Genomic DNA, 23189 nt, shown 5'->3' with positions numbered 1-23189 from the left:
ACCAGTGGAGTGCCACAAGGATCAGTGCAGGGTCCTCTACTTTTTGTCATTTACATAAATGATTTGGATGCAAGCACAAGAGGTGCAGTTAGTAAGTTTGCAGATGACACCAAAATTGGAGGTGTAGTGGACAATGAAGAGGGTTACCTCAGATTACAACAGGATCTTGACCAGATGGGCCAATGGGCTGAGAAGTGGCAGTTGGAGTTTAATTCGGATAAATGCGAGGTGCTGCATTTTGGGAAAACAAATCTTAGCAGGACTTACACACTTAATGGTAAGGTCCTAGGGAGTGTTGCTGAACAAAGAGACCTTGGAGTGCAGATTCATAGCTCCTTGAAAGTGGAGTAGCGGGTAGATCGGATAGTGAAGAAGGCGTTTGGTATGCTTTCCTTTATTGGTCAGTATTGAGTGCAGGAGTTGGGAGGTCATGTTGCGTCAGTACAGGACATTGGTTAAACCACTATTGGAATATTGCATGCAATTCTGGTCTCCTTTCTATCGGAAAGTTGCTGTGAAACTTGAAAGGGTTCAGAAAAGATTTACAAGGATGTTGCCAGGGTTGAAGGATTTGAGCTATCAGGAAAGGCTTAACGGGCTGGGGCTGTTTTCCCTGGAACGTCGGAGGTTGAGGGGTGATCTTGTAGAGGTTTACAAAATTATGAGGGGCATGGATAGGATAAATAGACAAAGTCTTTTCCCTGGGGTCAGGAAGTCCAGAACTAGAGGGCATAGGTTTTGGGTGAGAGGGGAAAGATATAAAAGAGACCTACTAGGCAACGTTTTCACAGAGTGGTACGTTTATGGAATGAGCTGCCAGAGGATGTGATGGAGGCTGGTACAATTGTAACATTTAAGAGGCATTTGGATGGGTATATGAATAGGGAGGGATATGGGCCGGGTGCCAGCAGGTGGGACTAGTTTGGGTTGGGATATCTGGTCGGCATGGACGGGTTGGACTGAAGCGTGTGTTTCCATGCTGTACATCTGACTCTATGACTGCAAACAGACTGTTTCAGCTTAAGATGGTGGCTATGGAAGGAGAGAAAAACCACGATTAGTTATGAAGCTTATGACGGAGTCTTTCTAGTGGTTTGCAGATGACATTCGCAACTTATCTATCATTTCTGTCTTATTTAGCTTCCCTATTCCAAGGTTAATTAATGTTTACACTACGTTGGGACAAGAACATCACTTTCATTTAATCTCAAAGTTTGAAAATTCCTCAACACTCTATTTCAGTAATAAACTAAATTTGCCACCCACAAACAACAACAACAAGAAATAAAAGAAGGAAGTGCTGGAGAGGCTTGGCAAATCTGGCAGCATTTGCAGTGAGAAGCTGTTAGCATATTGAGTCCAATATGACACTTCAGAACTGAGGGGTTTAAAAAAATTGTTGTTTTAATACCATTGACAGAGGGGGAGAAGTGAGCAGAACAGATTAAGATTGTGAATGGTGGTGAAGGACAGATATAATGGGCATTTTACATCTATCTCTCCTTCACAGTCATTAGCAATCCCTTTGTCTTTTGTTCTGGGCACTTTCACAATCTGATCCACTCGGTCAACAGCATAAAAAGCACTATTATCCAACCCATACTGTTAGGAACGAAAATCGCTTCTCAATAATCGCTCTCGACAAATTCAGGAAAACAAAGTTTTATTAGCAAGTCTGCAGAGTTGGGCACCCTTGAAAAAAAAAGGCGCGCCAGGCTAACAATGTTTCTGATTAAATACAGTACAAGTCCCTCCCCTCTATAGCTCGAGTCACGAGGTTCACATTCTCACAAAGTCTGCAACAGTTTCCCGAGTTGTTTTTCTACCCTGTAGTCTTATCAGTCAAGGACTTATTCTTCTCTGTCAGAGTTATGGTCTTATCAATCAAGGACTTGTTTTTCTACTCTGTAGCAGCAGATGTCTCATCCTTTATTATAGAGAAGCATGTTTTACCCTACCCCCACGGCTCTATTCCCCTTAGACTCTGAGGTCATGCACATCTTAACTATTTGTACCAAAATCGTCTCTCACAGTGTGTTGCTGGAAAAGCACAGCATGTCAGGCAGCATCCGAGGAGCAGGAGAATCGACGTTTCGGGCATAAACCCTTCATTAGGATTGTTGTGCTTTTCCAGCACCACACTATCGGCTCTGATTTGCAGCCCTCATTTTCTCCTAACACAATAAATGGACAATTATATTTCTTTAAGTATTTCTTCGCTGGGTACCTGGTTCTTGATCTTTCCACAAATGAAAACATATTCTGGTCAGCCCTCTTCTGTATTTTGAACATCCCTATCAAATTTCCTCTTAATGTATTTTCCTGCAAAGAGACCAATTTCTTTTAATCAAATCAAGTAATCGAAATTCCTCTTCACTGGAACCATTCTGTTGAATTCTCAATGCACCTTCGTCTAAAATCTAAACTCACCGGTGAGAACTCCCGATAAAAAAAAGTGGGCGGCACGGTGGCACAGTGGTTAGCACTGCTGCCTCACAGTGCCTGAGACCCGGGTTCAATTCCCGCCTCAGGCGACTGACTGTGTGGAGTTTGCACGTTCTCCCCGTGTCTGCGTGGGTTTCCTCTGGGTGCTCCGGTTTCCTCCCACTGTCCAAAAGATGTGCAGGGTCAGGTGAATTGGCCATGCTAAATTGCCCGTAGTGTTAGGTAAGGGGTAAATGTAGAGGTATGGGTGGGTTTCGCTTCGGCGGGTCGGTATGGACTTGTTGGGCCGAAGGGCCTGTTTCTACACTGTAATGTAATCTAAAAAAATCTAAAATCTAAACATTTTCCTGAAATGTGGGGCCCAGAACAGAGCACGCTGCTTCAGGTGAGGCCAGAGCAATCCTATTAATTCAGAGATTTAACCACAATCTTATTCAGCAACAAGAAGCATTTTATTTAAAGTGGTTCGTTCACCAGTGTGAACAACAGCAAAGTTTTACTTTCAGCAATGAATTGTGCGACACCCAATGTCCAGTATAAAAGATGGCAGAATTCTGATGCGATATACTGCATTGATGGTGATGATCATAGGGGCGCTTCCACGTTTGATACTGGCAGAATGAGAGGTATTCAAAGACGGTTGGTTTTGGTGGTCACGTGGGAGTTTGTGCGCATGTGTGTTGTGTAGTAACGTCTTCCATACGCCATGGTGGTTTAGCGAAGTTTGAATTGAGGATGCGGCCGCCGCCATTATGCCCAAGAATTGTACTGTGACTAATTGCTGGCGGCATGCGGGCCAACTGGCGGCTGATAAGCGAAGGATCAGCTTCTACAAGTGAGTGTCGACCTGTCCTGGCTGCAGGAGATCCTCTGAGCCCGTGAATGGAGGGAGGGGAGAGGAACGAGCAGAGATGAGGCCGTTCAGCCCTCCCTTTCCACCTAACCCAGCGCCAGCTCCAGAGACTGTTAGGCGTCTCACATGTTAAAACATAACAGCAAGTGAATGGAGATACTCAGCAGGTCTGGCAGCAATTCCCTCCTATACAGGGACGTAGGAAAGTAAGTTTTCAAGAAGAGGTAGAGAGTCTGCAAAGGGAAAATGTGGCAGAGGCACATGTAAGATGTAAGAAAATTTCAACGTGCCTACTTTGGTAAGAAGATGAGGAAAGCAGTATAGGACTTAAATGACGAGTGATGGCAGAACGTGGTATAGGTGGATGTGAGTGCCCTTGGACATGAATCACGGTACTCTAATACTGTAAATGATTAGGTAAGCAAGTAAAATGATGTTTATTATAAGGGAAATGGAATTTAGCAGTAGGGAAGTTGTACTGCAGCTGAACAGGGTGATGGTGAGACCACATCTGGAGTACTGTGTACAGTTTCGGGTTCTTTATCTTGAAATATGTATATCTCAAAATAGCTGAAAATGTGTTGCTGGAAAAGTGCAGCAGGTCAGGCAGCATATCTCAAAATATGTGATTCTGAGGGGACTTAATTGTATAGGAGACTGGAGCTAGGATACAGTTTAAGACTAAGATGGAGATCCACGTTTCCTCTAAGCTACAAACCCATACAGAGATTCTGTGTGTGCCAATGGGTGGACCAACACATTCCTGTTCTGAAAGCTGGAGGTCTTGGAGGTCTGCACAGTGTGGGAACAAATTACAGGAAATGTGGATGGAGAGGAAAATTTTGGTTTCTCTCAATGCATTGTAAGTCTGTGGAATTCTGTTGCCGAGAAAGTGGTGAAAGCTGAATCATGAATTTATTCAAGGCCCGGTTAGATATTTGATCAACACGTCTGTCAGATGTTATTTGGGGCAGACATGAAAGTGCAGTTGAGACTCCACCCAGGTCAGCCCTGATCATATTGAATGACAGAGCAACCTTGAACAGCTGAATGGCCTACTTCTCTTTCTATGTTCTGTTTGGCTCATGTGGGTTTTTCCTATGTAGGAACCTCCTCCCACCCTTCTTCATTAAATGTACTCAATATATTCTATTTTGTTTCATCCAGCTTCCTCTTAAACACATTAATGTAGAACCTTTTTTTTAAGAATCCCTACTGTGTGGAAACAGGCCCTTTGGCCCAACAAGTACACACAGACCTTTCGAAGAGTAGCTCACCCAGACCTGTTCCCCAAACCTATTACTCTACACTTAGCTAATGCACCTAACCTACACATCCCTGAACACTATAGGCAATTTAGCAGAGTCAATTCACCTAATGTCTTTGGATTGTGGGAGGAAACTGGAATACCCAGAGGAAACCCACGCAGACACGGGGAGAATGTGTAAACTCCGCACAGACGGTCGTCTGAGACTGGATTTGAACCCAGGTCCCTGGCATTGTGAGGCACCGTGCTGCCCAGCGAAAGGTGTGGAAAGAGGGCACTTGACCCATCAAGTCTGCATCAACTTTTTTATATTTACTCATTTTGTGGGATGTGGGTGTCACTAGTTGGCCAGCCTTCATTGCCTGTCCCTAGTTGCCCTTGAAAAGGTATTGATGAGCTGCCTTCTTGAACCGCTGCTGTCTACCTGCTCAAGGTTGATTCACAATGCCATTAGAAGGGAATTCCAGGATTTTGACCAAGCAACAGTGAAGGAATGGCAATATATTTCCAAATCAGGATGGTGAGTGACTTGGAGGGGAACTTGCAATTGGTGGTGTTCCCATGTATCTGCAACCCTTGTCCCTTGGCCGTGGATTTGGAAGGTGCTGTCTGAGATCTTTGAATTTCTGCAGTGCATCTTGTAGATATCAACTCTCTGAAGGGCATCCTACTGAGTCCCAATACCCACCTGATCCTTGCAACCCTGCTTTTGCATGACTAATCCACCTAGCCTGCACATACCTGAACAGTATGGTACAATATAGCACAGCCAATCCACTTAACCTGCACTTCTTTTGATTGTGGGCAGAAATCCATAGAGACAGTCAGTCAAGGCTGGAATTCAACTCTAGTCTGGTTTTGCTCCAGAGTTTTGAACTTCCCCAACCGTAGGGAAAAGACCTTTGCTATACACATTATCTATGTCTTTCATGACTATAGAGTTAGAATCCCAACGGTGTGGAAACAGGCCCTTTGGCCCAACAAGTCCTCACCCACCCTCCGAAGAGTGACCTATTCCCTTAACCTATATTTACCCCTGACTAATGCACCTAACCTCCACATCCCTGAACACTATGGGCAATTTAGCATTGCCAATTCATCTAACCTGCACATCTTTGGATTGTCGGAGGAAACTGGAGTACCCAGAGGTGACCCATGCAGACACAGGGAGAATGTGCAAACTCAACACAATCACCTGTGGCTGGAATTGAACCAAGTCCCTGGTGCTGTGAGGCAGCAGTGCTAGCTACTGAGCCATCGTGCTGCCCTTCTAAATCTCTATAATGTCACCCCTCAACCTCCTACATTCTAGTGGTAAAGAAAATCAGCCTATTATTGTTTCTCAAATCCTCCATTTCTGGCAGCATCCTGGTAAATCTTTTTGAACCCTCTCGAGCTTAATAATATCCTTCCTATAGCAGGACAGCCAGATTTTGAAACTAGTGAAGTCAATGTTGATGTTGTGTGGTTGTCAAGTCCCGAGGCTTAAGATGAGGTGTTCTTCCTCCTGTTGTCAGGTGACTAGGATTTGCCAGTGGGAGAGAGGGAGTTGAAGTGGTCAGGACAGTAGAGTTATTTGGTGTGTGTCCCCCAGACATGTTCCCTGAAACGCTCTGTGAGTTGGCTTCTTGTCTCTCCGATGTAGAGGAGAGCACAACAAGAGCAACAGTCACAGTAGATGAGGTGGGTGGATGTGCAGGAAAATCTCTGCCGGATGTGAAAAGGTCCTTTGGGGCCTTGGATGGAGGTGAGGGGGGTAGGTGTGAGTGCAAGTTTTGTACCTGTTGCAGCAGCATGGCAAGGTGCCAGGTGTTGAGGGTGGGTTGGTGGGGGGGGTCATGGACCTAACAAGGGAGTCACAGAAGGAATGGTGTATGTGGAACACCAATAGGGATGGGGAGGGAAATATGTCTGTAGCGGTGGGGTCTGTTTGTAGGTGGTAGAAATGGCGGAGGTTTACGTGCTGCATCCGGACATTAGTCGGGTGGAAAGTGAGGATCGGGGCGGTCTGTCCTTGTATATCTGGAGATCAGTGGGGTGGAAGGTGAGGATCAGGGGTGTTCTATCCTTGTATATCTGGAGATTAGTGGAGTGGCTTAACACTACCCAAGGTCCTACCATTAATTGTATAAGTCCTGCCCTTGTTTGTTATACCAAAATGCAACACCTCACATTTATCCAAATTAAATTCCATCTGCCACTTAGCGCATTGACCAAATTGATAAAGATCTCTTTGTAATCTTAGATAACCTTCAACACTGTCCACGATATCACCTATCGCTGTTTCATCTCCAGTGGAGGCGATTGCTATACCTGAGAATTCATGATCAATGAGCTTTTCTGATTAGTGTTGAATTGTGGAGAAGTCTTAATTTCTTGGTTAAAAATTGACATGTAAAGAGTGCTCGGGGTTTTGGTGAGTTGGGAAAGTTGTTGATAAAACACTAAACTGTTACCTATAGCATCAGGAGAATCCATATTTGTTTTGAGTCTCTCAGAAGCTACTTTTCGTTTTGATTGAGGTTTCCATTGAATGACAAAGAGAGACTCGCAAAATGGCTTTCCAACATGAAAAAGGAGAAATGGCTTCCATCTCAATACCAGTACGTCTGCAGTGAGCACTTTACTCCTGACAACTTTGAATGGAAGTGGGGGACACGATACTTGAAAGCAGATGCTGTACCTACAATGTTTTCTTTTCCAGAGCAGCCTACGGTATGTTTGGTCTCTGTAGGTTTGAATATTCCTGTGTGTGCTTTTTCAAAATTTGTGGAATAATGCTGAAATCTACTGAAAATAGATGAGGAGTACACCTGGAAATAAGGCTCTGGTAGCTTGAAGAAATGGAACTGAAGTGAACCCTTGATGTATCCTTGCCAGACTCACTAACTGGTGGCAAAGTGAATGAGTGGCCTGGGCCGAAGAACCTGGGCTGCTAATTCACAGAATTTGTGTTAAAAATCAGAATTTGAGATTGGTTTTATTTTAAAAATCTGAAAATGAAAGCAAACTGTGACCAGTGAAAGTAATCACAAAGCTGAGAGATTTAAACTTTAAAACCCAACTGGATCACAATGTCCTTTTGAAAAGGAAGCCTACAGTCTTTGCCTAGCATCTGGCTTGTGATTCTAAACTCCAACCAAACATGCTGAATGTATATTGGTTTTAGGGATGAGCAGTAAACAGTGCTTTATTTGTGAATTAATTGAAAAATAAGAGAAATTTGGAACACAGCCACGAGAGGAGAAAGAATTAAAAGGGAGCTGAGGGCAACTTTTTCTCACAGGCTGATTTGTATGTGAAATGAACTACCAGAGGAAGTGCTGGACACAGTAACAGTTACAACATTAACAGACATTTGGAAAGGTATATGAATAGAAAATGTTCAGAAGGATATGAGCCAAACGCAGGCAATTGGGGATTAGTTTTATTTAGGAAACTTGGTCAGTACGGATGAGTTGGACCGAAGAGTGTATTTCTGTGCTCTATAATATGACTGTCATTTCCTCCCCATTTGCTCCAAATTCTCTTACATGTTTTTTTAAAAAACTTATTCACAAAATGTGGCAATGCTGGCAAGCCTTCATTGCCTATCCTTACTTGTCCTGAAGAAGGGTGGAAAGCTGCCTTCTTGAGCTGCTGAAGTCCTTAGGGTGTAGGGACACCCAGAATGCGGTTGGGGAAGGAATTACAGGATTTGACACAGCAACAGTGAAGGAACTGTAATATATTTCCAGGTCCGAACGGTTTGTGACTTAGAGTCATAGAGATATACAGCACAGAAACAGAGCCTTTGGTCCAACTCATCCGTGCTGACCACATATGTTAACCCAATCTACTCCCATTTGCCAGCACTTGGCCCATATCCTTCTAAACCTTTCCTATTCATATACCATCCAGATGCCTTTTAAATGCTGTAATTGTACCAGCCTCCACCACTTCCTCTGGCAGCTCATTCCATACATGCACCACCCTCTGCATGTAAAAGTTGCCCCTTCGGTTCCTTTCATATTTCCCCTCTCACCCTAAATCTATGCCGTCTAGTTCTGGACTCCCCCACCGCAGGGAAAATACCTTGTCTATTTATCCTATCCATGGTCCTCCTGATTTTATAAACCTCTTTCAGGTCACCCCTCAGCCTCCGATGTTCTAGAGGAAACAGCCTCAGCCTATTTTAAGATATTAAAATATGATGCTATTTTAAAACTGAATACAGCCTCACCCTGTAGCTCAAATCAACCAACCCTGGCAACATCCTCATAAATCCTTGTCTGAACCTAGAATTGCACGCAATATTCCAATAATGGCCTAATCAATGTTCTGTACAGCCGCAACATGACCTCCCAACTCCTCTGGCTAATAGAGGAAAGCATACCAAACACTGCCTTTACTATGCTATCTACTGCAACTCTACTTTCAACGAACTATGAACCTGCACTCCAAGAACGCTTTGTTCAGCAACACTCCCTAGGACCTTACCATTAAGTATAAGTCCTGCTCTGATTTGCTTTTCCAAAATGTAGCACCTTGCTTTTACCTAAATTAAACTCCATCTGCCATTCCTCAGTCCATTAGGCCCATCTGATCAAGATTCCGTTGTACTGAGATCTTTTTCCTGTCCACTACACCTTTTTTGGAGCAATATTCCCATGCATCGGCTGCCTTTGTCCTTCTAGATGGTAGGAGTCACAAAGGGACTGTTGAAACAACATTTTCAGAAACTTTTTAAATTTCCTAATTATTCTGTTGATTTGAAGACACCAATTTTCATTAGAGTACAAGCAGCTTGATTCTATGATTCCACATTTTTCTCGAGTTGGAATCCCTCTTGTAGGGCTTCAGCACATAATCTAGACGGATAACTTTCTGAATTGCCAAGAAAGCACTTATTGAAGATGGTGCCATTTTTGATACTATTTTAAAACTGAGGCCTCAACTGTCCAAGGTAACTAATTGAAAGGATAACTGGGCAGTTTCAATGGTATCCTGGTTTCCATTGATCTATCAGTAACACTTTAAAAAACTGACTCATTATCCATCTTCATCTCAACACTATCAGTGGGATATTATGTAGGCTGCACACAACAATATTTCATTTCAAAGTAGCTCATTTGCTACTTGATGCTTTGGGAACATCTTGAGGGCTTTTTAAAAAATTCATTCACAAGATGAGGGTGTCAGTACTTGCCCAGAGAGAGCTGCATTGCTGTGGGTCTGGACTCTCATGTAGGCCCAATCAGGTAAGGATGGCAGCTTCCTTCCCTAAAGGCATGGGTGAACGAGATGGATTTTTTCCAACAATCAAAGATGGCTAAATGCTCCGCATGAGACTTTTAGTTTCAGATTTTTATTGAATTTGAATTCCACAATCTACCATAATATTCAAATTCAGGTCCCCAGAACATTACCTGAATGTCTGGATCACACTTAGCACTTTTCCTTGCTGCTGCAAGAGGTATAAACCTGCCCCCCTCCAAATGCCTCATCTACTGTGTCCATTGCTCTCAATGTGGTCTCCTGTATATTGGGGAGACAGGACGCCAACTTGCCGAACATTTCAGGGAACATCTCTGGGACACATGCACCAAGCAGCCCCACCGCCCTGTGGCTGACCATTTCAACTCCCTCTCCCACTCCACCAAGGATATGCAAGTCCTGGGCCTCTTGCACCGTCAAATCCAAGCTACCTGATGACTGGAGGAAGAACATCTCATCGTCTGCCTTGGGACCCTTCAATCACATCAACATCGACTTCACTAGTTTCCAAATCTCCCTCCATCTCATCCTCACACTTTTCTAATTATTTCTCAGCCAGCCACCCCCCCGCCCCCCTCCCCCCTCCCCACATTCCTGATGAAGGGCTTATGCCCGAAAGGTCGACTCTCCTGCTTCTCGGATGCTGCCTGACCTGCTGTGCTTGTCTAGCGCCATGCTTTTCATTTTTGGATTAATTGTCCAGCGATAATACTGCTAAGCTGTCGCCTCCCCTAAAAGACAATAGAAATGAAAGTTCAAACAATTAGCAATCTCGCTCAGTTTGTCAATCTATGTACAAGTGAAAATGGTGAATGTTAGAGATTGTTACATTGTGAGAGGCCTTGTTCTGATCTCTCAGATACCCACAAACAGGGACTTCTCTAACCGATAGATCAAATTAAAGAACCGAGATTCTGTGAAACAGGATATCATGTTCTTGAGAAGAGCAAAAAAGGATCAGTATATTTTGGCCAGAAGCTGAAACCCCTCACCATTCCTACTCCCTCGCCCCAAGAGTTGATGTTAATTGTAGAAGCACCAGTTGTTGCCCTGGTTGAGGTGAGCCAACTTGCAGCAGGGCAACAAGCACATTTGGGTTTTCTAGTCATTACAGATTCATGTTTATGCAACTGGGTGTTACTGACAATGAATAGGCAATAGGGCATCTTTTGTGTTCCTTTTGTACAGGTTTAAACTAGGAAACTTTTAAATATGTACTGCCAAACAGGATTAATTAATTTGAACAGTATCAGCATAATAATGGACAATTAGTTTCCAAAGGTCTTCAGTAGCAATGAGGGCAGCTTAAAAAGATCCCAGTGTGTGATAACTGTAGTTAATGCATGTTAAAATGTTTCTGTGGGATCAATTGTATTCTTGAAATTTCTAATTTAAAAATATTTCCCTAGAAAAGGAAAGCCCTTGCTCGATCAATTGGAAATAAATGGAAAAAAAAGAGATTGGAAGGTCAAAACAATGAAGATGAAATGATGTTGCAAATGCAAACTGTTCCAGTTCAATCACATAAAATGAGTGAGCCAGATGCGCTTGCATTGTTAGTTATGACAACAGAACCAACTCTGTCAACTTCATCAAATTCAATTAATGAAGCTGATAAGGTACCTGTAACTTCTGGCAGTGCCTGTATTGACTCTACGTCTGAATCAATTACACCAGCTGTTCAACCTTTACTGAACATGACAGTGAATCCCTTTGAGTTATTGCAAATAGACAAAGGCAGATCTCCTCCATCTGTACTAATGGAGCCATCACTATTGCCATTTGAAAATGTTGCAGCTGTTGAAACTGTTCCACTTACACCAACATTGACATCAGTTGAAACTGGAACAACAGCTACAACTTTGCCAACAGTTGAAACTTCACAGCTTGTGTCGACACAGATGTGTGAGGAATCAGAGCCAGGACCAATAGAAATGGTGCTTCCAGCTGCTCAAGATATTGAAATGCTGACATCGTTCCAGTTAAAACCTCCACCATCAGTCCCTTCTACTCCAGCAATGTCCAATTTTGAGGATGTTGAAACTGCTTCAGCTGCAGTATCGACTGATCAAACATTATCACTCACCAACCTATCTTCTCCAACATCAACCATATTAATGGCAGCAGCAACTGAAACTTTGACAAAACTGTCCGGCTTTGAAACACTACTGACAGTGCCTTCTGCTGTCCTTGTACCAATTATGTCAACTTCACCAATCGTGCAAAATCATGCAGTTATGCCCACTGGGGCAGTCATTGCTGCAGTAGAAACAGTTGTGCCTGCGCTGCCTGACCTCTCAGAAGTACAAGGTGAACATTCGTACTACAAAAGTGACCTCCCAATAGATCAGCTTGAAAGAATTATTGCTAACTTGCAAAAAAAGGTGAAAGTTATACAGCAACGTGAAAGGAGGAATTCAGTCCGGCTGAAAGCAATGGAAAGTCTTGTGGACCAACTTAAAAGCAAAAATATTATTTCCAAGGAGAAGCTGAAAATAATGGAGATGGTAGGCAAAGGGTTCACTCTAGCATGTTTGTTGAGAGACCTAGGTGGATGCTTCACATATTTTGCAGTGCAGTGCAGTGCCAAAGAGTGGAGGTACAGCAGGGGGTGATACACAGACAAGTATAGACAAAGCATCAGGTCAGTCCAGAAGGCATTGCAAACAAAGTCGAGTCAGAAGGCTGAATGCTAGTTGTTTTAATGTAGGGAGTCTTGTGAGTAAGGTAGATGATTTGAGGATGTTGACTAACGCGTAGGGTTGGGACAGCATTTCTGTCACAGAGACATGGTTGTGGGAGGGCAATGGCTGGGCAGATGTTACAATATTGATCAGAGTCAATTACTGAAGTTGAGGGACAATATCTTAGGTTCTTCAAATTAGGCCATATGGGTGAAACTTGAAATCAAAGAGGTGACTGTCACTTACCTGGAGGGGTACTATAGTATTCCAAGCAAGCAAGGAGAGGCATGTAGGTAAGTCTCAGAAGTGTAAAAATAATAGGGTAATAATGGTCAGAGATTCTAACTTCCTCTATATTAACTGGGGTAGTCAGAGTGAATGGTTTAGAGGGAGCAGAATTGTTAAAATGCATTCAGGAGCGCTTTTTAAGCCAGTATGTAAAAGGCCCAATGTAAAGCTGCAGTCCTGGGCTCAATGTTAGGTAGTGAAGCCTAACATCTAATTGGGGAAAGTGAGAAAATATTAGAGGTGCGCTCAGTAATTTTCAATTCCTGTCTGACCACATGAGAGTTGCCAGAGGACTGGAGGACAGTGTTATGGCCCTTACTGTTTGTAGTATATATAAATGATTTAGACTTGAACATAAGACGGTCAATCACTAAATCCTCAGATGTTGTGAAAATTTGGTGTGGTAAATAGGGTAATCTTAGATTGCACAGGGCTGATCATATTGTCCGCGGGCAATGGAATGCAGTCCAGATAAGTGAGATTATACACTTGAACAGGTCAAACAAGGCAAGGGAATACAAGATTAATGGTTGGAACCTGGGAAGCACTGAGGATTAGCAGGACCTTAGTATGCATTGATCCCTTAAGGTAGTAGGACAGGTAGATAACGTGTCGAAGAATGTGGTCCTGGAAAAACGCAGCCGGTCAGACAGCATCCAAGGAGCAGGAGAGTCGACATTTCAGGCATAAGCCCTTGATCAGGAACGGCTTATACCTGAAACATCGATTCTGACTCTGACCTCCAGCATCTACAGTCTTCACTTCTTCCAGGTAGATAAAGTGGTTAAAAAGGCAAAGGGAATGCTTGTCTTTGTTAGGCAAAAGTGGGGACTGCAGATGCTGGAAACCAGAGTTTAGATTAGAGTGGTGCTGGAAAAGCACAGCAGGTCAGGCAACATCCGAGGAGCAGGAAAATCGATATTTCAGGCAAAGGCCCTTCATCATCAGGAATAGAGACAGGGAGCCTCCAGAGTGGAGAGATAAATGGGGGGGGGGGGGGTTGGTAGCAAAGAGTACAATAGATGAATCGGGGTGGGGATGAAGGTGTTAGGTCAGAGAGAAGGGTGGAGTGGATAGGTGGAAAAGAAGATAGGCAGGTAGGACAGGTCATGAGGACAGTGCTGAGGTGGAAGGTTGGAACTGGGTTAAGGTGAGAGGAGGAGAAATGAGGAAACTGGTAAAGTCCACATTGATGCCCTGGGGTTGAAGTGTTCCTGTAATCCCCCCATTTATCTCTCCACCCTGAAGGCACCCTGCCTCTATTCCTGATGAAAGGTTTTTGCCTGAAACGTTGATTTTCCTGCTCCTCGGATGCTGCCTGACCTGCTGTGCTTTTCCAGTACCACTCTGATCCCAACTGCTTGTCTTTATTAGCCAAGGCATAGAGTTTAACATCAGTGAACTATATAAATTGTTGGTTAGGCCACATCTAGAATATTGTGTGCAGTTCTGGAAACCACATTTTAGGAGGTTTGTGATTATACTGGAGAGGATGCAGAAGGGATTTACCAGGATATTGCCAAGGCTGGAAAGCAGTGTTCCTTCTAAGTTGCTGCTGCGCCAATGTTCTGTATATGGTAATCAGTATGGCAGGCCAGTTGTGATGTTGACTTCCTGTTCTGGAAGTTGCTACTACGTATGGGCCTTGGAGAGCTACACAGAAAGAAAATTAGAGGGAATGCTGCTGAATGGTTTAGTTATGAAGAGAGTTTGGATAAATAGGGTTCTTTTCCTTGGAGGAGACCGAAGGGGAGCATGAATGAGATCTCTAAATAGATAGGATAGACAGAAAGGAACCTTTCCCTTGAAGGGGTCAATGACAAGTGTCATAGATTTAAGGCAAGAGGTTCAGTGGGGATGTAAGGAAAAATGTTTTCACCCAGAGGGTGCCTGTAAGGGTGGTGGAAACAGAAACTCTCATAGCATTTAGAACTTATTTAGATGTGTTGTTGTGATGCCAAGGCATGCACAGCACTGGGTCAGGTGGTGGAAAATGGAATTAGAATTGTCCATCTTCTTCCTCCAACTGAGGATTCCCTGGCACTGTAATTGACAGGGCCCTCGGGCAGGTGCGACCCATCTCCCGCACTTCAGCCCTCACCCCCTCTCTTCCCTCCCACAACAGCAATAGGATCTCCCTTGTCGTCATCCAACATGCTACCAGCATCCCCATCCAGTGGATCATTAGGTGCCATTTTGCCGCCACCAGACAGACATTCCCTTCCCTGTCTGCCTTCTGCAAGAACTGTTCCTTTGCTCCCAACACACCGCTCCCTCTGAAATGTGTAACACGTCAGTGTTTCATTCCTTCCTGTTGCAAGTTGGTATGTAATTGTCAAGGAGGAAATACTTCGACTACAGGAGGATATATTTGGGCTGGTTAGATGGGCTGAACAGTGGCAAATGGAATCTTAATACTGAAAAGTGTGATGTGATACCTTTTCGGAGATCTGACAAGACCGAGAAGTAACATCTGTGAAGAGAAATCAAAATTAACGTTTCGTGTCTGGGGACCCTTCCTCAGGACCATTCTGAGGAAGAGTCACTGGACCCAAAAAGTTAACTTTGATTTCTCTTCACAGATGCTGCTAGACCTGCTAAGCTTTTCCAGCAACTTCTGTTTCTAATGTACAGCATCTGCAGTTCTTTCAGTTTTTAAAAAAGTAACTTTGAATGGTAAGACCCTGGGAGATGGAGGATCAAAATGACCTTTTAATGCACGACTATAGATCCTTGGAAGCAACAAGACACAAGGTGGCTAAGAAGGCATCCACCTTTATTAATAGAGTCATTGAATATAAGAACAAGGTGGTTATAATGGAGCTGTATATAACATTGGGTAGACCACAGCTGGAGTACAGTTTGCCACACTATATGAAAGACACGATTGCACTGGACAAGATACAGAGGAGATACACCAGGCTGTTACAGTTCAGCTGTGCAGAGAGACTTCATAGGCTGGGACTGTTTTCTTGAGAGCAGAGAAGTTGAGGTGGGGCCCTGATTGAGGTGTGCAAAATTGGGCTGCGTGGATAAGGAGAAAAGTTTCATTTTAGTAAAGAGGTCAATAACCGGAGGCGCAGCTTTAAGGTGAGGAGCAGAAGGTTTAAAGGGGATTTGAGGGAATAGTGTTTCACCAAGAGGATGGTGGATACCTGGAACTCGCTGCCTAAAAGGTTGCAGATGTAGGAACCCTAAAGACACTAAAGAAGTATCTAGTCAACTCTTGAAACACCATAGCATACAAGGTTACAGACCAAGTGCTGGTAAATGGCATTAGAATAGATGTTTGATTACCAGCATTATCATGATGGGCTGAAGTGCCAATTCTTGCTAACAAGGCCATTCTGTCCCCTCTGCATGTCCTTTTGATACAATGTGTATCCTTGGATATTTAGTTCCCAGCTCTGATCTTCTTGCAGCCACATCTCTACCCACAATATTGTATCAGCCGATTTTAATCCGCAATACAAGTTCATTTACCTTGTTTTGTATACTGTACACATTTATGTGCAACCCTCTCAATCCTGCATTTTCTATATGCCCTTCTCATACTTGTCCCTAAAAACGCTGAACTTATAACCAATGCCTCCTGTAGAATCAGTGACTAAGGTTTGTCTCCTGTGTGTCCCGCAAGATTTTGAATACTTTAAAAGATACTCAATAATGCCCTTTACATGTAAACTATTATTCCCTGGAATGTAGAAAGTTGAGGGCTGTTTTGAGTGAAGTTTTACTTTAAGATTTCAAAAAATGTTAAAAGGGTACGTAGAAAAATCCTGAAGGGAGTTTTAACACGATCGTTAAGTCCGAGTCAGGCCATTCCAGTGAGGTTAGGAAACACTTCTTCGTGCAAAGGATTGTTGGTGAATGGAGCTTCCTCACAAAATTTAACAATAGTTTAAGATTTAAATTTAATCATTTTGCTAACCAAGAGTATTAAGGGATATGGGTAGGTAAGGTGTATAATTGTATTTTGGATACAGACTTTGATATAATAAATGATGAAAAAGGCTGAAGGGGCCAAATGACCGCCTCCTCTTGTTCAATATTTCAGTACCTCACTATCTCATTGTACAGTGACCAGCGTTGTATGCAATTACTCCAGTTATAGCACTGTCCAAAATTTAGAATCACTGTTATCTAATTTCTATTATCTTCATTCTCTTCACTGCACAGTCTGCTGAGATATTTGATGTATCCACGCTATCCTCAATATATCCTGTGTTGTGTCAATGTGTAATAAACAGTACTGGCTTTTATTGCCATCGTAGAGCAACCCCTCCCAACTTAATGATTTTGCATTTCCACATTAAATGACATCATCCATCTCATCCACTCTCATGAAATCCGTCTGTATTTGAGCAGCCTGTTCCTTGATTAAAGTTACTACCATTTTTCTGAACCCCACTTCCAAGTAATTTATGCATATTGTACACAAGGATAACTCAACCCTCGTCCCAAAATTATACCAATGTTGTGGAGTCTGAAACCATTGTTTCCATTGCCCACTGTAAACTCTGCTCGCTAGCTGTTACCAGCTGTCTGAGATTAATCCCATCTGTTTACAACCATGGTGGCACATTTGATCCTAAGTTTTAAATTCCCAGTCTTTCATTTGTTCCATTACAAAATCCACTTGTTTCCACCTCTGTAACACCACCCAACTTTGCTGATATGATTTCGGATCAGAATCCAAGAAGAAACACTTAATAGCTTGATCACAAGTACTGTAAGCTAGTTAAAGTGAGGGAGCATTCTGGAAAGGTTATTAGTTTCCAGAGCAAGTATAGCACAGAGTATGGAAAGGGTCAGGAATTTAAGTTTAGCATAGCAGATCAGGGACAAGTATGAGAAGGGCATATAGAAAACGCGGGATTGAGAGGGTTGCACATAAATGTGTACAGTATACAAAACAAGGTAAATGAACTTGTAGTGCGGATTAAAATCGGCTGGTACAATATTGTGGGTAGAGATGTGGCTGCAAGAAGATCAGAGCTGGGAACTAAATATCCAAGGATACACATTGTATCAAAAGGACATGCAGAGGGGACAGAATGGCCTTGTAAGCAAGAAGTGATATAGGGTTGGAAGGCCTAGAATATGTGTGGGTAGGGTTGAGGAACAACAAAGCAAAAAAAGTCCCCGATGTAAGTTATGAACAGTTCGCATAGCAGTAGTCAGGATGTGAGACATAAAATAAATCTGGAAATAGAAAAAGCATGTAAGAAGGGCACTATTACAATAATCATGGGGGACTTCAATGTGTAAGTTGACTGGGAAAATCAGGTTGGTAGTGGATCCCAAGAAAAAGAATTTGTGGAATGTCTACAATATTTTTTTTGGAGCAGTTTGTAGAATCCATTAAGAAACATGCAATTCTGAATTTGATGTGTAATGAGGTAGGCTTGATTAAGGAGCTTAAGGTGAATGAAACCCTAGGGAGCAGTAAAAATAATATGGAAGAACTCATCCTGAAGTTTGAGGGAGAAGCTGAAACCAAATGTAAGTGTGTTACAATTGAGTAAAGTTAACTGCAAAGGCATGGGGGGAGGACTTGGCCAGAGTTGATTGGAAGGAGAACCTAGAAGGGAAGATACAGCAATGGCAGCGGTTACTGGGAGTAATTCAGGAGGCTCTCCCAAAGGAGAAAAAACATGCTTAGCGGAGGAGGTGGTATCTTTGGCTGACAAGGGAAAAAAGAGACAGCATAAAAATAGGGCCTGAGTTAAAACCTCTGAGGTTTGCTACAACACATCTAATGAGGTTACAGCAATATAAAACCCTTGTTAGGCTGGATTTGGAATATTGTGCGCAGTTTTGGTCACCACACTACCAGAAGGACATGGAAGCTTTGGAAAGAATGCAGAGAACGTTCACTCAGATGTTGCCTGGTCTCTAAGGCATTGGCTATGAGGAAAGACTAGGATTGTTTTCACTGGAAAGGTGGCAGCTGAGAGGAGACCTGGTAAAGGTCTACAAAATTGAGAGGCATAGATAAGGTGGATAGTCAGAGGCTTTTTCCCAGGGTTGAAGTTTCAATTACAAGGTGGTGCAGGTTCAAGGTGAGGGGGGCAAGTTTAAGGGAGATGTGCGAGGGACACTTTTAATGCAGAGAATGGTAGGAGCCTGGAATACACTGCCAGAAGAGGTGGTGGAAGCAGGCACATTGGCGACATTTAAGAGGCATCCAGATGGTTATGTGAATAGTGTGGGAATAGAGGGATACTGACCGAATAAGGGCAGAAGGTTTGTTTTTTAGTTTAGTTAGGGCTTGATGATTGGCAGAGGCTTGGAGGGCCAAAGGGCCTGCTCCTATGCTGTACTTCTCTTTTGTTCAATAAGGAGAGACGAGATGAAATATGCTGATAAGCTAGCTAGTCATTTTAACAAAAAAAAGATTGCAAGAACAATTTGAGATATATAAAAGTTGATAGAGGCAAGAGTTGACATTGGACTGCTGGAAATTGAGGCTGGAGAAGTAGTAATGGGATAAAGAAAAAGCAGAGGAACTGAATAGGTACTTTGCATCAGTCTTCATGATGGAAGACCTCAGTGGCATACCAGAACACAGTTGGGGGTAGAAGTGCACATAGTGACCATAACTAAGGAGATGCTGGGGAAACTGAAATATCTGAAAGTGGACAAATTACTGGACTGAGTGCACTACACCCCTGGGTTTTGAAGGCGATAGCTGAGGAGATTCAATGGAATTCCTGAAAAATCAAATCAATCAAATGGAAAATTGGTAATGTGATATCCCTTTTTAAAAAGGAGGGAGACAAAGGTTGGGAAATTGTAGGCCCGCTGGCCTGGCCTCAGTTGATTAGATTTTAGAGCCTTTTATTAAGGATGGGATTGTAGAGTACTTGAAAGTGCATGGTAGTGGATTTCCTCCAGGAGCTCCGGTTTCCTCCCACAGTCCAAAGATGTGCAGGTCAGGTGAATTGGCCATGCTAAATTGCCCGTAGTGTTAGGTAAGGGGTAAATGTAGGGGTATGGGTGGGTTGTGCTTCGGCGGGTCGGTGTGGACTTGTTGGGCCGAAGGGCCTGTTTCCACACTAATGTAATCTAATCTAAAAGATTAGGCTGAATCAGCGTAGCTTCGTCATCAGGAGGTCATGCCTGACAAACTCAATTGAGTAAATAAAAAGAAAGTTGGACAAAGAAGAGCCAGTTGACGTATCCATTTGGATTTCCAGAAGGCCTTTGACAAAGTATTGCACAGAAGGCTGCTAAATTAGATGAGAGACCATGGTGTTAGAGGCTAGGGTATTGGCTTGGTTAGAAGGTTGACTGCCTGGCAAAAGGCAGAGTGTGAGGACAAAGAGGGCTTTTTCAGGGTGACTGGTGGGGGTTTTGGAGGGGTCAGTGTTGGACCACAACCATTTACGTTATACATTAATCATCTGGACAAAGGGCATTGTTGCAAAGTTTACAAATGATACAAGGATAGGTGGAGGAACAGGTAGTGTTGAGGAGGCAGGGAGGCTAGAAGAGTGGGCAAAGAAATGAAGAATGGAATACAGTGTGGGAAAGGGTGTAGTTTTGCACTTTTGATGGGAAGATTAGAGACTTAGACTATTTACTAAATGTGGAAAGACTTCAGGAATCTGAAATACAAAGGGACTCTGGTATCCTAATTCAGGATAGAGTGGATATGGACAACATGTTACCACTAGTAGGAGACTAATACCTGAGGGCACAGCTGCAGAGAGAAGGGACAACTCTTTAGAACTAATTCCTTCAACAAGAGGGTGGTGAATCTGTGAATCACAGGCTGTGGAAGTCACGTCATTAAATATATTTAAGACACAGGTTCTTGATTAGTAAGGGTTATGTGGAGAAGACAGCAGAATGGGGTTGAGAAACATTTTGACCATGATTGGCAAAGCAGACTTGATGGGCTGAATGGTCTTATTCTGTCCCATCTCAGCTCATTTGCTGCTTAAAACTCAATAATACAGTCATTGCTCATAGACATGACTCTAATGCACACCTGAGAGTGGATCCACATTTTCTTTTCTGATCATTCAAAACTCACTGCCCAAGTCTTAACTCCCAACAGGGCAGCACGGTATCTCAGTGGTTAGCACTGCTGCATCACAGCACCAGGGACCTGGGTTCGATTCCAGCCTCAGGCCACTGTCTGTGTGGCGTATGCACATTTTCCCCCGTCTGCGGGGGTTTCCTCTGGGTGCTCCGGTTTCCTCCCACAGTCCAAAGATGTGCTGGTTAGGTGAATTGGCCAAGCTAAAATTGCCCATAGTGTTAGGTGCATTAGTCAGAAGGAAATGGGTCTGGGTGAGTTACTCTTCGGAGGGTCGGTACGAACTTGTTGGGCCGAATGGCCTGTTTCGTACTGTACAGAATCTAATCTAACAAATCCCCTTTCCCATGCCCCTCACCATGTACTCATTCACACATATTGCCTAACATCTTGATCTTTAAATTCTAATCCTTGTTTGCAAATCTCCCCTACTTGGTCTTGTCTTTTTCTAATTTTTTAATCTCTATCAGCCCCATAACCCTCTGATATGTCTGCATTCCTCTAATTCTGATTATTTGCGCACGTCCAATTGATCCACCATCGGGAGCCATGCCAACAGCTGCCTGGGTTCCAAGCTCTGGATTTCCCTCCCTACACCTCGGTCTCAATTTCCATTTTTAAAACACTCCTTAAAAACTAGCTGTTTGATCTGACCGAATATTTCTTGATATGATTCAATGTTATGCATTGTTTTATAAAACTCGTGTCATGAGATGTTTTATTACATTAAAGGTGCTACACAAATATATGCTATTGTTGTCACGACTTTCCCTAACAATCCAGATCCCCAAGTAGGCTCTCGTATTCTGCTGGGACATTCTAACTTCTGTTCATTGCTGGGGGAGGGCACCTGTTTATCACTGCTTTAAGAGTCTGTTTTGAGCACTCAAAGCTAAAGAAATAGGAAATCTGTATCCCCCTACCTGTAGAATGCTTTCCCAGACTGACTAAGTAATAACTACTGCGTTGAAGTTATAAAGTTTCTGTGCACAAGGTTTCCATGTCAGGGATTAAAATTGAAGCGTCAACTTTTGTTTTCCAGAAGTGATGTAAACCACCTCAAGATGTCCCATGATACTAACAGATGAGACGGCTGTTAGTAATGATTCCTGAACTGGTTGTTGTTGTAATGCTGTTATTGTATTCTGTTGAGAAGTAGCAACAGTGTCCCTTCTAAATTTCTGACGACTTTTAGTAGTAACCTCACTTTATTTTTGCCTCTCCCTGGCTGATAGTGTGAATTTGCAATACCTTAATCTGTGGCTTGTTATTGGTATCTATTATTTTTTTTTAAAGTTGTCTTCCTTGTTAGCCTATGAAATATTGCTGATACTGAGGATCTAAATGTAGTTGTACACCACAGCAGCATAATTTAGAGGGTGAATTTTATGAAGCTGCTTCCAATAATTTTTTTAACGTGCAAGCTGTATGTGAAAATAAAATGGTGAGAGAAAAGAGCTCTCAAATTTACCCTTTCGATGTGAAAAGAGAAATTAAAAGTATAACTTCACAGATTGAGCAGATATCTGTCAATTTTCAATCAGAACAGTCAAAGGAAATTGCAATGTTTTTAACCTTTTGTTGTTCCAATTTTCAGACTTGCTCACAGACAAACGCTCAAGTGATTCATCCTTCCAGTTCTGACACAGTTGTTTGTGAAGACAATGACAATATAATTTATGCACATCAACAGTCACCAAATGATAATGGTCATATGCTTTGATGAATATGTTCAGCTTCATGGAGAACAAACGAGTCCACTGTTCCGGCAACTGTTTATTGTTTGTAAAACTTTGTAATTTTTCATTTAAATGAAAATATTAAATTAAATTTTATTTCTGCCATTACTCTTACTACAAGCTTTCTTTAATGCAGTGATGAGTTGATACTTGATTAAATGATGAAAAATGTGTTGCTGGAAAAGCGCAGCAGGTCAGGCAGCATCCAAGGAGCAGGAGAATCGACGTTTCGGGCATGAGCCCTTTTCCAGCAACACATTATTCAGCTCTGATCTCCAGCATCTGCAGTCCTCACTTTCTATTACTTGATTAAATGATACAGTGTGGTGAGCTTGCTTGCTCTAGAAGCTCCTGGAGTTTTTTGTTTGACCCTGCAAGAATATTTGTGCTGCTGAAGTTTACAATACTGTTGGAAGGTTGTACTATTCCAGAAGGAGTTCAGGAAAATTATGAGAATGAAGTAGTATTTGTTCTGCTGAATGAATTGTTTCTAATATTTTTGAAGTGAACAATGAAGTTTATTTTTCTTAACAAATTGTCTCCATTGCTGTCTTGCTGAAAGTCTTGAACTTGTTTCTAGGCTCCTCTGTTGACATTCTGAATGCAG

General features: G+C 42.8%; 1 protein-coding gene across 2 annotated transcripts; it reads left to right on the top strand.

Moving 5' to 3' along the window:
* Positions 1–3087: 3087 nt before the first annotated feature.
* LOC122542907 (THAP domain-containing protein 5-like) lies at positions 3088–22690 on the top strand. 2 transcript variants are annotated; one of them, XM_043681048.1, is made up of 4 exons: positions 3088–3280; positions 7088–7280; positions 11231–12328; positions 22441–22690. In XM_043681048.1, exons 1-4 carry the CDS (start codon positions 3198–3200, stop codon positions 22564–22566), a joined length of 1500 nt encoding a protein of 499 aa, XP_043536983.1. In that variant the 5' UTR covers positions 3088–3197; the 3' UTR covers positions 22567–22690. The 2 variants fall into 2 exon arrangements, with proteins under 2 accessions (XP_043536983.1, XP_043536984.1); XM_043681049.1 differs by lacking the exon at positions 3088–3280 and adding an exon at positions 3290–3504.
* Positions 22691–23189: the final 499 nt, after the last annotated feature.

This window comes from Chiloscyllium plagiosum, chromosome 41, assembly GCF_004010195.1.
Source record: "Chiloscyllium plagiosum isolate BGI_BamShark_2017 chromosome 41, ASM401019v2, whole genome shotgun sequence".
Classification (NCBI taxonomy): Eukaryota; Metazoa; Chordata; class Chondrichthyes; order Orectolobiformes; family Hemiscylliidae; genus Chiloscyllium; species Chiloscyllium plagiosum.
The sequence above is the reverse complement of the archived record's forward strand: the minus strand, read 5'-3'. Positions and strand labels throughout refer to the sequence as shown.